Source organism: Lipotes vexillifer, unplaced genomic scaffold (assembly GCF_000442215.2).
Source record: "Lipotes vexillifer unplaced genomic scaffold, Lipotes_vexillifer_v1.1 scaffold920, whole genome shotgun sequence".
NCBI lineage: Eukaryota > Metazoa > Chordata > Mammalia > Artiodactyla > Lipotidae > Lipotes > Lipotes vexillifer.
The window spans coordinates 2424741-2440772 of NW_006783413.1; the positions used below are offsets into that span (position 1 = coordinate 2424741).

At 42.5% G+C, this 16032-nt stretch overlaps 1 protein-coding gene across 1 annotated transcript in view; it reads right to left on the reverse strand.

The window, feature by feature from the left end:
- Nucleotides 1-15614: 15614 nt before the first annotated feature.
- Nucleotides 15615-16032, reverse strand: part of FBXO10 (F-box protein 10) — an 80715-nt gene continuing 80297 nt past the window's right edge. The window contains exon 11 of the mRNA XM_007456008.1: nucleotides 15615-15790. Coding sequence (XP_007456070.1) covers nucleotides 15616-15790 — 175 coding nt within the window. The 3' untranslated portion in view covers nucleotide 15615. The remainder of the gene's footprint in view (nucleotides 15791-16032) is intronic.

Below are 16032 nucleotides of genomic sequence, written 5' to 3' on the forward strand. Positions count from 1 at the left end.
GGGACAGTGGAGGAAGGAAGACAGAATCCAGCTGTCTCTGAAAATGAGAAAGGAGGAAGTTTACACAGCAGCTGGGACATCCGTTAGGGAGTACATGGTAAAAATGGGACTTGGATGACTCATTCGGGACAGGTGATCCTTATATTTCTTTGAGCACTGGGATGTGGTTATCAGAGCCACTTCTATGGCAAGGCCAGGCTTAAAGTGCACATTTTCCATGCTCTTGTCTGGCATGTCCCCATTTGTATCTGATCCTGGGTAGCAGGCACTTGTAGCATACTTGATCTCCGTCCAGCAGAGATGTGAGCAGGAAATCTAAGTGCCTCTTGTTTTTCTTTACCTAAGCTGTTGTGAAAATCAGGTATGTGACTTCGCATCAGAAAATAAATATCCTGATCTGTCTCTGGGAAAATAATTCCTAGTGTGCTTATGGCTTAAAATGTGTTTTCATGCATACTTTTTAGATTCTGGTGGGTTTGACACCTTGAGGCTTAATTTCCAGCAGTGATTAGATCACAGCATGTGACCTAGCCTCTGAAGAGCCTCTGTCCTAGTGGGGAAGCAGGTTTCTTTAGTCACTCACAAAGAGGAGTGATACTGATGGGGAAAAGCCTAGGATGGTAAATATACAATAGATCCTTGAACAACATGAATTTGAACTGCCTGGGTCCACTTATACATGGATTTTTTTCAATAGTAAACACTGTAGTACCATGCAAGTGGTTAGTTGATGTGGAACGGATATGGAGGGCTGACATAAATTATATGTGGATTTTTCAGCTGCATGGTCAGTGCCCCTAACCCTTTGCATTGTTCAGGGGTCAGCTGTATACCTGTCCTGGGTGACAACAAGTATACTTCACTAATTGTAGGTGATGCAGTCCCAGAGGTTGACTGAAACGCCAAGTTTCTGTTCATCAAGGGGTTTGGGGTCAGAAGGCTCAAAAGAGGGCCTTTTTCAACAAGTCTCATGAGAGGGTGCCTAACACAGTGCCTGGCATATAAGCGCCAGTGTCTGTGGAATGAATCATAGTGCATGAGCTGCACCTTCTTTCCTTGGCAGAGCTATTAGGCAGTAAACACTCGTAGAATAATGGGATCGTACTAGGTTTTTCCTAGCTCTAAAACCCCATTTATTTACTGATCCATTCACAGAGGATTCCTTGATCCAACCAAGTTATTTGCCATAATGTTGCTTGATGACCTCTTTGAAGAAAAAGAGACTGTGGGCTAGATGCTTGTACCTTTAATAAGATTTGCAGTTTGTGGAATAACTTAACGGGTGTTAACAGAATGAAGTCTGTTCCCTAGAAGGAAGTTTCTGTGGCCCTGACCTGCTGGACATTTAACAGTGATGAAGTCAAAGACGGTGTATTTAACATACCTGCAGAGGACCCAACCTGGAAATAGCTAATTAGGTAAAAATTTTTAAAGTGCCTTCTTTTAAGAACTTTATTTTGATATAATGTCATACTTAGAAAATAGTTGCAAGAATAGTACAAAGAACTCCTGTATATCCTTTACCCAGATGCTCCAACTGTTCATGTGTTGTCCTATTTATTATTTGCTTTATATATTTATATATCTCTTTTTGAACCATTTGGGACAATTTGAGAAAAGCACCCTACCCTTTTTATCTTAAGTACTTCAGTATGTATATCCTAAGAATAAGGACTTTCTCTTCCATAAGCACATTACACTTATCAAAAGCAGGAACTAGAGCAATGATACAGTACCAGTATCTGGCCCACAGCTCATATTCAAATTTTGCTGATCACATCTCTTTGGCCTTACTTAATCTAAAACAATTCCTCAGTCTTTGCCTTTCTTAACCTTGACATTTTGAAGAGTAAATTAGTTATTCTATAGGGTATCCCTCTATTTAGGTTTGTCTGGTGTTTCCTTGTGATTAGATTCAGGATATACATTTTTGGCAGGGAATTCACAGACATGGTGCTATGTCCCAAGTGCATCACAGTAGATGGTTTATCTTGGTTTATCTTGTTCTCGCTGACAACTTACTCCCTTGGTTAAGGTTATGTTCTCTCCACTGTGAAGTTACTACTTTTCTTTTTGTATTTACTAAGTAATTTGTGGAAAGATACTTTGAGCCTGTAAATGTCCTGTTCCTCATCAGACTACTACCCATAAGGTTTAGCCTGGATTGATCATTTTTGCTGAATCAGTTATCAAGATGGCTGCAAAATGGTGAGTGATTTTCTAACTCCCATAATTTCTTATACAGTTATTATGGTATTCTATTATATGGAGAAGCTTTCTTTTCCATTAAAAATTTTGTGTTCATTTAGTTATCAGTATGAACTCATAGATTCTTATCCTGTGAACATTGTTATCATTTATTTTGATACTCAGATTGTACCACGTTTGGTCAATCTGAATTCCTTCAAGCTAGCTCCTGTATCCCCATCATTTTAAGGGTGCTTCCTTAATTTCTGCCACAAGATATTCTAGCCATCTTGTACTTTGCCTGCTCCAGCCCTGGAATCAGCCTTTTATCCAAGGAGCCTGGATAGGTGGCAAATGATGGGCCCAAACCAAGAAGTGAAATACCATCCTGACAATTAAGACAGGGCCTTCGGCTGCACTCAGGCAAGTACTGGTTTCTGAGCAGGGGTGACAGTTGTGTTGTGAGTCACTCAGATTGCACCAGAGGGCCATGCTAGGCTTGACTGCATTTAAAAAGGACGATAATCATGGAGAATGGGCTCGAGCCCCACGGCCATAACTGCACCCTGCAAAGTTCTGGACAGGAAGGGAGAAAGAACTAGTGGGATGAGGGTGTTCATATCGGGAGACTACTCAGGGTTGGAACAAGCCCAGCAGGCCCCATGTGCGTCCACCATGAGGAACCATTTGGAGAAGAGACTTTCTCTGTGCTGATGGAAGGAAGCAAAGGGAAGAAGGTGGGTCCAGGGCTGTTGCTGAGGATAGTGTAGGCTCATGTGCTTTTCCAAGACCCAGCTCTTGCTCTTGTTTGGTCTGGCCACAGCATGCCCACCATTCCCTATAGTCAGGGTCTCCTCTGGCTACAAGGGGCAGTGGCCTCAACAGGATTGGGAGGTCTGGATGATGAAGTTGTATTGGTCTTTTTTCTTTTTTACATTGAGGTATGGTTGATTTACAACATTTCAGGTGTAGAGCAGTGATTCAGTTACTATATATATATATATCTATATATATATATATATATTCTTTTTCAGATTCTTCTCTATTATAGGTTATTACAAGATACTGAATGTAGTCCCCTGTGCTATACAGTAGGTCCTTGTTGTTTATTTTATATATAGTAGTGTGTATCTGTTAATCCCAAATTCCTGACTTTTCTCCCCTCCCCCCATATTGGCCTTTGCTGTGCTTGTACACTTCTATCAGCAGGCATCAATATTTGGGCCTGACTGGCCAGCAGGGAAGGCCAGGGAGGCCACAGTGTAAGCTGCTTGGGTGGGGGGCAGCTGAGACCTGTGAGCTCTGCACAGGGGTTAAACTTTCACCTGTGGGAAGTCACCCTGCAGAGGGGACTTAGCTACTGCAGACTGAATCAAGTGACCCCAGGGAAGCACAGCACCCTTAGAAAATCCTATCTTCTGATCCGTAATTGCTGCATGTAAGAGCTGGGACATACCTCCTGAGGCACAGGATGAGACTCCTGAACTCTGCCTTCTTTGGGCTCTCCCAGAGCCACCCAGGTCACTGGAGTGGATCTGGAAAAATGACCAGATGGTGAGGAGACAGTCTGCAAACTGGCATGTGTGAACGTAGGGCAGGAGCAGGGTGGATCCCAGGGGGATAAAGATGCTGTCTGTAAACCTCTGGAGAGTCGCCACAGACAGAGGGAAAAGACGTCCTTTGGGGGCTACAGAAGATAGAAATACTAGGAACGGGGCTGGGTTTGTTTCCTTATCCATCCATCTATATGTCCAACACTTAATGAGTTTGCTGGGTGTTAGGTATAGAGGATCAACAGTGCATGACCTCACAGAGCATGGGAGAGGAGGGAGTCAGACACATCAACAGACTGTTTCAATGCAGAGGATTTCAGTGCCACCATGGGGATAACACAGGTGGGTAGGTGGGTAGGAGAGCATGGAGGAAGGGCACATAACTAAGATTTGAAGAGATCAAGGGAAATGTTCCATGGAATGATGATGAAGTAGGATCCTGAAGTATGGGTAGGATTTAGCCAGAGAGACAGATTTTTGGCTCAATCAATCAGATGGAGTAGGTTCTCTTGGGCGGGTCTGGCCTGTGTGGGAGAGCAAGCCCTGCACAGTCAACCAATGCAGGCTACTCAGAGCAGTCTCCTTCCAGATGCTTCCCCAACCACGGAACAGCTAGGGTAGGATAGGTGTTCTGTGTTCCTCCCACTTCTGCCTCCAAATGACTTGGCAGATGGGCACTGTATGTGTGTGTGTCTCAGCTGTTCCTATTACAGAAGCCCTAGATAACAGCCTTACTCATACGTCTTCTGTATACAAGCTCTTAACATTTGATAGGGAACGTTCAACTACTGGCCTTGACAGGCAACACCACTCAGAACTCAGTTCCTTCTGGGGAGAGCAATCGAGATGGCAGAGTAGTAAGATGTGAAGCTCACCACCTCCTTTCACAGATACATCAAAAATACATCTACATGTGGAAAGGTTCCCACAGAATATCCACTGAATGCTGGCAGAAGACCTCATACCTCTGAAACAGCAAGAAAATCTATGTAAGTGGGTAGGACAAAAAGGAAAAAAGTGAGAAAGGAATCAGGATAGGACCTGGGCCCCTGGGAGGGAGCTGTAAAAGAAGAAAGGTTCCTGCACCCTCAGAAGTTCTTTCACTGGCAGAGAGAGCAGCTGTTATAAGAGGGAGCTTCAGAGCCTTGGAGTAGAGCACAGCAACCAGTCTGCAGCAGCTAGAATGGAGGGAGACCTGCACAGATGGTCAGTGCCACTGGTTTGCACTTTCCAGCCTGAGATGTGTGTCTGCTGGTACGGGCAGGGGCTGGATGAAGAAGCTCAGGCTTTGGAGATCAGACCTGGGGAGAGGACTGGGGTGGGCTGTGCAGAAATAGCCTGAAGCGGTTGGAGTCTGGTGCAACCCTACCTGAGGCTGTATGAGGAGGAAGCCTGGGCTGCCTTAGAGGCCAGGCACCGTTGTGTGGGCAGTGTGCAAGGGGAGGGGCAGAACCTGCCATTACAGCCTTTTCCCCTGTGCAAGCTCTCAGCAGAACACTTCTTACACTCACTGCAGGAGCTGTCTCGAGCTGCTGACTCTGCCCTCCTGGGGAGCAGAGTTGTGAGCTGCCTCTGCTCCCATGGCGTGCTCCAAGGCCATGCATGAGCTGCCACTGCCACTGAGAGTCCCACGACTGGGCACCAGCCACCACATCTGCACACCCCCTGTTAAGGGGATAATGGCCAGCAAGTGCTGAGGAAAGAGGCGATAGGCAGCCATACTAAGAACAGCCCTTGAACCAAAGATGTTAAACCCACACAAGCTACACAGGGATGCCCCCACATATAAAGAGCCTTCTAAGGGCTTCCCTGGTGGCGCTAGTGGTTGAGAGTCCGCCTGCCGGTGCGGGGGACGTGGGTTCATGCCCCGCTCCGGAGGGACCCCACATGCCGCGGAGTGGCTGGGCCCGTAGGCCATGGCCGCTGGGCCTGCGTGTCCGGAGTCTGTGCTCCATGGCGGGGGAGGCCACAACAGTGAGAGGCCCGCATACCGCAAAAAAAAAAAAAAAAAAAAATTCTAAGACCACAGTAGATAATTGTTTCTCCTAAACTCACAGAATAAAATACAAGTAAAATGAAGAGGCAGAGGAGCCACTCCCAGTTAAAAGACCAAGAGAATTCCCCTGAAAGAATAATGAAACAGACCTCTTTAGTCTAACAGACACCAATTTCAAAAAGACACTGATTTCAAAAAGATAATAAAAATATTGAAGGAATTAAGGCTATCGACAAAAATGCAGAGCACTGTAAAAAGGAACTGGAAACTATACAGAGGAACCAATAAAAATTAGAAAACTCATTTACTGAGACAAAAACTGAATTAAAGGCAATGAATAGAATAAATAATGCAGAATGAACAAGCAACCCGGAAGACAATAATGGAAATCATCCAATCAGGACAGCAGACAGGGGGCCAAATGAATAAAAATGAAAGCAATATAAGAGACCTATGGGATAATACAAAGCATGCCAATCTAGGCATAATAGGGAATCCAGGAGGGGGAGAAAGAGTAAAGGGGATTGGAAATGTATTTGAAGAAATTATGGCTGAAAACTTCCTAAAGAAGGAAACATACCCAGGTACAGGAAGCACAGAGGGTCCAAAACAAAGTAAACCCAAACAGACCTACACCAAGACATTTTATAATAAAAATGGCAAAAATTAAAGAGAGGATTCTAAAGGCAGCAGGAGAAAAAGAGTTAATTACAAGGGAAGCCCCAATGCTATCAGCATTTCTCTACAGAAACGTTTCAGGCCAGAAGGGAGTGGGAAGATATATTCAAAGTCCTGAAAGGGAAAAATCGGCAACCTAGAATACTTTACCCAGCAAGATTATCATTTAGAAGAGAGAGAGAGAATTTCTGAGACAAGCAAAAATGAAAAGAATACAGCAATACTAAAACCTATCCTAAAGAAAATATTGAAGTCTTCTCTAAATAGAAAAGAAGAATATATAGGAAAGAGAAAATCACCTATAAATAAGCCAGTACACAGATTTAAAAAAAATCAAATTTCTGTGAACGTGATGATAACCACAATGAACAGCAAAAGGATGAAGATGAAGATGTAGAAGAGGACATCAAGATCATAAAATGTGGCGGAGGAGAGTCAGAAAATGTAGATTTGTTTTTTTCATTTCCTAGAATGTGTTTGAGCCTCTATGACTACTAGTCTAAGGCAAGGAGGTAGAAGATGGGGTTAACATACTTGAAAAACAGGGTAACCACAAATCAAAAACATACAACAGATTCACAAAAACCAAAAAGAAGAGAACATAAGTATAATACAAAAGAAGAACATCAAACCACAAAAGGAAAAACAGAAAGGGACAAAGAGGAAATATAAAATCAACAGGAAACCAAGGTTAAAATGGCAATAAATACATATCTATCAGTAATTATTTATTAGTGGACTAACTACTCCAATCAGAAGACACAGAGTGGCAGATTGGATTAAAAAAACAAGAGCTTACAATATGCTACCTAGAGGAGACCCACTTTAGGGCAAAGGACACATTGAAAGTGAGGAGATGGAAAAGTATTTCATGCAAATGGAAATGAAAAGAAAGTGGGGGTCGCAATACTCATATCTGACAAAATATACTTTAAAACAAGCCATAAAGAAAGATAAACGACACTATATAATGATAAAAGGATCAATACAAGAAGAGGATTTTACAGTCGTCAACATATATGCACCTAATATAGAAGCACCCAAATACCTAAAATACTAACAGACATAAAGGCAGAAACTGACAATCATACAATAACAGTAGGAGACTTTAGCACCACACTTAACACCGATGGACAGGTTTTCTAGACAGAAAATCAGTAAGGCAACAGAGATCCTAAATGATACAACAGTCAGAACTAATTGATATTTTCAGTACATTACACCCCCCAAAAATAGAATACACATTCTTTTCAAATGCACATGGAACATTCTCTAGGATTGACCACCTATTAGGGCACAAAACTAGCCTCAACAAATTTAAGAGTATAGAAATTATCTCAAGCATCTTTGTGACCATAAGAGCATGAAACTAGAAATCAACCACAGAAAAATCAGAAACAATTACATGGAGACTAAACAACATACTACTAAAAAAACCAATGGGTCAACGATGAAATCAAAGAGGAAATTTAAAAATACCTTGAGACAAATGATGATGAGAACACAACCATACAAAATCTATGGGATGCAGCAAAAGCGGTTCTTAGAGGGAAGTTCATAGCAATACAGGCCTTCCTCAAAAAAAAAACAAGGAAAGTCTCAAACAACCTAACCTACCACTTAAAAAGAAATTAGAAAAAGAACAAACAAAACTGAAAGTCAGCAGGAGGAAGGAAATAATAAAGATCAGAGAGGGAAGAGAGAATCTCAAAAATTATATTAAAAAATCAATAAAGCCAAGAGCTGGTTTTTTGAAAGGGTAAACAAGATTGACAGACTCCTGTCTAGGCTCATCAAGAGGAAAAGAGAGAACCCAAATAAAAATAAGAAATGAAAAAGGAGAGATAATAACCAATACTGCAGAAATACAGAAAGATGTAAGGGAATACTATGAACAATTATATGCCAACAAATTCTACAACCTGGAAGAAATGGACAAGTTTCTAGAAACATATAGCCCACCAAAAATGAACCAAGAAGAAATAGATAATTTGAACAGACTGATCACTAGAGGTGAAACAGAATCTGTAATTTAAAAACTCCCTACAAACAAAAAGTCCAGGACCAGATGGCTTCACAGGCGAATTCTACCAAACATGCAAAGAAGAACTTATACTGATCCTTCTCAAACTCTTCCAAAAAAACTGAAGAGGAAGGAACACTCCCAAAGACATTTTATGAAGCCACCATCAGCCTGATACCAAAACCTGACAAAGACACCACCAAAAAAGAAAATTACAGGCCAATATGTTTGATGAATATAGACGCAAAAATTCTCAACAAAATACTAGCTAACAGAATCCAACAACACGTTAAAAAGATCATATAACCACATGGGAGTCATCCCAAGTTCACAAGAATGGTTCAACATATGCAAATCAGTCAATGTGATACACCACATAAAAGACAAAAACCCACAATCATCTCAATAGATGCAGAAAAAGCATTTGACAGAATTCAATATCCATTCATGACAAAAACTCTCACCAAAGTGGGTATAGAGGGAACATATCTCAACATAATAAAACCTATTTATGACAGACCCACAGCCAATATAATACTCAACAGTGAAAAGCTGAAAGCCTTCCCACTAAAATCTGGAACAAAACAAGGATGCCTACTCTCACCACTTCTTTTCAACATAGTATTGGAAGTCCTAGCCACAGCAATCAGACAAGAAAAAAAGGTATCCAAACTGGAAGAGAAGAGGTAAAACTCACTCTTCGCACATGACACGATACTCTATATATACAAAGAACCGTAAAGTCTCCACACAAACACTATTAGAATAAATGAATTCAGCAAGGTAGCAGGATACAAGATTAACATACAGAAATCGGTTGCATTTCTTTATGCTAACTATTAAATATCAGAAAGGGAATATAAAAAACTATACCTTCCAAAATCTCACCCCCCAAAATAAAATACTTAGGAATAAACCTGACTAAGGAGGTGAAAGACTTATATGCTGAGGACTATAAAACAATAAACTGAAGATGATTCAAAGAAATGGAAAGATATCCAGTGCTCTTGGAGGAATGAATATTGTTAAAATGGCCATACTACCCAAAGCAATCTACAGATTTAATGTGATCCCTATATTACCCATAACATTTTTCACAAAACTAGAACAAATAATCCTAAAATTTATATGGAATCATAAAAGACCCAGAATTGTCAAAGCAATGATGATGAAAAAGAACAAAGCAGGAGGCATAACCCTCCCAGAGTTCAGACAATACTACAAAGCTACAGTAATCCAAACAGCGTGGTATTGGCACAGAAACAGCCATATGGATCAATGGAACAGAGTAAAGACCCCAGAGATTAACTCACACTGCTATGGTCAGTTAATCTTAGATAAAGAAAGAAAGAATATACAATGGGAAAAAGTCTTTTCAGCAGTGTTGGGAAAGTTGGACAGCTGCATGTAAACCAGTGAAGTTAGAACACACTCACCATACACAAAAATAAACTCCAAATGGCTTAAAGACTTAGACATAAGACTTAACACCATAAAATTCCTAGAAGAGAATATAGGCAAAACATTCTCTGACATAAATCGTACCAATGTTTTCTTAGGTCAGTCTCCCAAGGCAACAGAAATAAAAACAAAAGTAGACAAATGGGACCTAATCAAACTTAACAGGCTTTTGCACAGCACAGGAAGCCATAAACAAAACGAAAAGACAACCTACAGAATGGGAGAAAATATTTGCAAATGATGCAACTGGCAAGGGCCTAATTTCCAAAATACAAACAGCTCATACAACTCAACAACAGAAAAACAACCCAATCGAAAAACGTGCAGAAGACCTAAAGAGACATTTCTCCAAAGAAGAAATACAAATGGCCAATAGGCATGTGAAAAGATGCTCAACATCGCTAGTTACTAGAGAAATGAAAATCAAAACTGCAACAAGGTACCACCTCACACTGGTCAGAATGGCCATCATTAAAAACTCTAGACTAAACAAATGCTGGAGAGGATGTGGAGAAAAGGGAACCCTACTACACTATTGGTGGAAATGTAAGTTGGTACAGCCACTATGGAAAACAGTATTCCATTCCTCAGAAAACTAAAAATAGAATTACCATATGATCCAGCAGTCCCACTCCTGGACATATATCCAGACAAAACTCTAATCCAAAAAGATACATGAAGCCCTATGTTCATAGCAGCACTATTCACAACAGCCAAGATATGGAAACAATCTAAACGTCCAGTGACATGAATGGATAAAGAAGATGTGGTACATATATAGAATGGAATACTACTCAGTCATAAGAGAACGAAATAATGGCCATTTGCAGCAACGTGGATGGACCTAGAGATTATCATACTAAGTGAAGTTAGAGAAAGACAAATACCATATGATATCACTTATAATGTAGAATCTAAAATATGACAAAATGAACCTATCTACAAAACAGAAACAGACTCATGGACATAGAGAACAGACTTGTGGTTGCCAAGGGGGAGGGGGTTGGGGGAGGGACAGTGGGAGGTTGGGGTTAGCAGGTGTAAGCTATTATATGTGGAATGGATAAACAACAACGTCCTACCATACAGCACAGAGAACTATATGCAGTATCCTATGATAAACCATAATGGAAAAGAATATAAAAAAGAATGTAGGGCTTCCCTGGTGGTGCAGTGGTTGAGAGTCCGCCTACCGATGCAGGGGACATGGGTTCGTGCCCTGGTCCGGGAAGATCCCACATGCCGTGGAGCAGCTGGGGCCGTGAGCCATGGCCGCTGAGCCTGTGCTCCACAATGGGAGAGGCCACAACAGTGAGAGGCCCGCGTACTGCAAAAACAAAAACAAAAAAAACCCACAAAGGTGTGTGTATATAATATATATGTGTGTGTATGTATAACTGAATCACTTTGCTGTACAGCAGAAATTGTAATTCAACTATACTTCAGTTAAAAAGTACAAAGAACTCAATTCCTGCTTAAAAAAGGGGCAATAGCCTCACCAAGTCAGTGCTTAATATACTACTGAGGGGATATACGATGATTTTAGTGGCATGGGGGTGTATCAGGATATATGAGGTTATGCTGACTTGGCTAAACTGCAGTAACAAATTTCCCCCAAATGTTTGGTTTCAACAAAGGTTTAGTTGCTTGTGATACTGTGAATATTTTCATTTTAACAGTTTAGTGTGTATTAAAACCACTAGCTTTTCATTTATAGTAGTAAAGTAACGTAAACATTTCTTTTTAGTTAAGTTCCTGGATAGGGTCCTGGAATGGAAAAAGGACACTAGGTAATGACTAAGGAAATATGAATAAACTGTGGACTTTAGTTAATAGTAATGTGTCTACTGGCCCATTAATTTTGACAAATGTACCATACTAATGCAAGGTGTTAATAACAGGGAAGCTCTGCAGGAAGGGTAGTACAGGAACTCTCTACCACCAATCTCCTCACTTTTTCTATAAATCTAAAACTTATAGACAGTCTTCAATAAGGGGTGCTGGGAAAACTGGACAGCTGCATGTAAAAGAATGAAATTAGAACATTTTTGTGTGTATGGTTTTAGAAAAACTCTAATGGATTAAAGACCTAAACGTTAAGACCTGAAACCATGAAACTCCTAGAAGAAAACACAGAACACACTTTGACATAAATCGTGCAATATTTTTTGGAGCTGTCTCCTAAGGCAAAGGAAACAAAAGCAAAAATAAACAAATGGGACCCAATTAAACTTAAAAGCTTTTGCACAACAAAGGAAACCATAGACAAAACAAAAAGACAACCTACTGAATGTGAGAAAGTATTTGCAAGTGATATGACCAATAAGGGGTTAATATCCAAAATGTATAAAAAGCTCATACAACTCAACATCAAAAAAATAAACCACCTGATTAAAAAATGGTCAGAAAACCTAAATAGACATTTTTCCAAAGAAGATACAGATAGTTAACAGGCACATGAAGAGATGCTCAACATTGCTAGTCATCAGAGAAATGCAAATCAAAACCACAATGAAATATCACCTCACACCTGTCAGAATGGCTATCATCACCACAAATAACAAATGTTGGTGAGAACATGGAGAGAAGGGTACCCTTGTGCACTGTTGGTGGGAATGTATACTGGGGCAGCCACTATGGAAGACAGTTTGGTGTTTACTCAAAAGACTAAAAATAGAACTACCATATGATCCAGCAATTCTACTCCTGGGTATATATCTGAAGAAAATGAAAACACTAATTTGAAAAGATACACGCACCCCAATGTTTGCAGCAGCATTATTCATAATAGCCAAGATGTGGAAACAACCTAAGTATCCATCAACAGATGAATGGATAAAGATGTGGTATATATATATATACACACATTGAAATACTACTCAGCCATAAAAGATAATGAAATTTTGCCATTTGCAACAAGGATGCACTTGGATGCTGATTCACTTTGTTATAAAGCAGAAACTAACACATCACTGTAAAGCAATTATACTCCAATAAAGATGTTAAAAAAAAAAAGATGCACTTGGAGGGTATCGTGCTTAGTGAAATAAGTCAGAGAAAGGCAAATGCTGTATATCACATGTGGAATCTAAAAAATAAACTAGTGAATATAACAAAGAACAACATACTCTCATGTAGAGAACAAATTAGTGGTTACCAGTGGGAGGGGGAAGGGGGGAGGGGCAAGGCTAGGGTAGGGGATTAAGAGGTATAAACTACTATGTATAAAATAAATAAGCTACAAGGATATATTGTACAGCACAGGGAATATAGCCAATATTTTATAAATGGAGTATAACCTTTAAAAATTGTGTATCACTGTGTTGTACACCTAAAACATACATTATACATCAACTATACCTGTTAATAAAAAGACTTAAGAGAAAAAATTCTAAAAAATAAAGTCTTTTTAATTAAAAGAGGATTTAAAGAAAAATATTAAGTACTAGCTTTCTCCTCAGCTGACATGTGGATATGGCAAACACTGTAAGATGCTAAGTGACTGAAGCTGGGAAAAATGTGGTCATGGATCTCAGGTCATCCACACCAGGGACCTCAGTGTTACTCTTCACAAAGCCCAAGGGGCAGGCAGGACTGCAACTACAGTCCCTGACACATGAGGACACAGACCTTGGAACTTGGAATCAGGTGGGAACAAGCTGGCTGGACAAGATGGCCCTGGTCTCTTGTCTCCTTCAGTGGAAGCAGTGGTGCCTCGGGGGTGCAGAGTGGTGAGAGGCCTACATCCAGCGCTCAGGAACCCTAGCACATACCCAGACCAAGGAAAGTACCCCGAAAAGTGCCTCCTTTAAAATAGAGAACTTTATTTTGGTTGCTGAGATTTTCATAAGCACTTGGTTCACAGAAAAGTCATTCGTTACAAAATAATAAACGGCAGCATTTTGTACAGCAACTCACATTGGGGCCGTAGATAAGTGCAAAGGACAGCGCTGGGGATGGGAGGGGCCCACGCTCTTGTGCCCGAAGTCCTCAGGGGGTAGCCAGTGCTCCTGGCTCCCTCTAAGCCCAACCTACTCCACCTGGGAGAGCAGCACCGGGGGCCTGGCAGAACCAGCCTGGGAAGCCATCTGTGAGGTGCACGACAGTGACCCTACCAGGCTGGTGAGGCCCCACATGAAGGGCCGGGTGGGCGGGGGACTGTTCAGGCTGAACTAGGTCTGCGTCGGGCCCCCTTCCTAGAGCAGTGGGTCTGAGCCTGCCTGGCTCTGGAACTTTAACACATTTACAGTTGGGTTCAGCACAGCCCTTTGGGAGCCAGCCTTCCTCTCCTCACTCAGGCTGCTAACCCTACCCCTGGGCTGGGGACGGGGGACACAGGTGGTGACCCTAATGGAGCTAGCTTACAGGCAGGTCAGTGGGACAGGGATGGGCCCGGGTAACTCCTAAGCAAGGCAGAATATACCCTGTGGGGGCAGAGAAAGGGCAGAGGAGGCTCAGAGAGGGCAGAGCACTGCCATCCGGCTGGCAGTGTCAAGCCTGGAAGAATGGGTGGGACCTAGGCATGTGTAGCTGGCGAGGAGGGTGCACCCAGAAGAGGGGAAAGCATGAGCCAAGGCACAGAGTGGGAAACCTTGGTAGGGTCAGTAAAGGCAGGTGGTCATCCATGAGAATGTGGACACAGACGAGGGCCCTAGGCACCTCGGTCTCTGCCAGTCTTGCGCCTAGGAGGGGCAGCTGGTTTGGGTGTGCTTGTGGGATTCGAATCCTCCCTGTGCAGCAAACGCTGAACCAATGTCCTCCTGAATCTGGGAGCAACCTGAAGGTAGAGCAGTCAGGTGCATCTCTGCACCACCCAGCCCAGCACGCACCTGCACACCTAAGCCACTTGAAGGAAGCCTCCACGCGCCCCTTCCTGTTTTCAGCAATTCCCTGTCATTCCTGGGGCAGCCTTTCAAGAGGGGCTCCTTATCCCAAGCCCCTTCCTCCCTCACAGGTCCATGTCCAAGAGAACTGTGTCCTTAAGGAAACCAAACCCAACTCCGCCAGCCTCCCCAGGCAGCAGGGTGGGTGTGGCAGTGTCCCCGGAGAGTCAATAGTGAGGTCTATGAAATGGGAAAATCTGGGGCTCTTTCCATCTCACTAGAATCACTTCTCTCCCTTAGAAGTAAATCCGTTCTTCCCTGAGAAGATTCTGGGTTTGGCGTATATAAAACGCAGTTCCCTGTAACTCAAACAGAAAACCCTGACCAAGGTTTTCATTATCGATTTCCCCAACTTTTCATAATCTCTATAAGACCTCGAGGGACTAGAAACCCACCAACTTCAGTTCCCCTTTTCTCCTTGAAAAATAATTCCAGGGAATTCCCTGGCGGTCCAGCGGTTAGGACACCATACTTTCACTGCTGAGGGCCTGGGTTCAATCCCTGGTCGGGGAACTAAGATCCCATAAGCCACATGACGCGGCCAAAAAAACCAACCAATCAACAAACAAAAAATCCAAGTTCTTTCCTGCTGAGGGTTGTGGAGCCAAAGAGTTTTGAAGGTACCTTGTTCTTAGTCCCCAGAAGGCTTGGGAGCTTGTTTTTCAGGGTGGTGATAAGGAGACCAGGAGCCTTCACAAGCACTAATTCTTCCATCCCAAAGGCCACAACCTCTCAGCTTGGCTGGGCAGGGCCTGAGCCTGAGAGCAGGGTATGTGCTTCCTTCTCGGAGTCTGAGGACAGCCCCCAGCTGCCCCACTCCGTGGCTCTCCATTCTTACAGGATGGTGCAGAAGATGCTGCGTTTGCTGTGGTAACCACCTTCCACATGGGCTGTGATCCTGGTTGCCATGGCTGTCACCTTCTGCCCACTGTGGGCAGCAGAGGGGCCTCGGAGAGAGTTTTCAAGGTGAGGCCGTGCTGGTGGGTTCGCCAGGCACCACGTTTCAGACCTGGAGGTGCAAAATGAGAGTGAACCCTTTGGGAGTCTAGAGCATCTGCTGAATGCCCTGCACAAACTTACCTTTGGCTTTGTTTAAATCTGGGTATAGGTTGCATCTCCCTAGTTACGTGATAGCAAAAGGAGGTGGAACATGGGCACAACTAATTCTAGTTCTACCTTCAGATCTACATGTAACCTTGGATAGGTTCGCTCTTGTCCTCTATTTCCCCACCTTTAAACAAGGATCTAGAT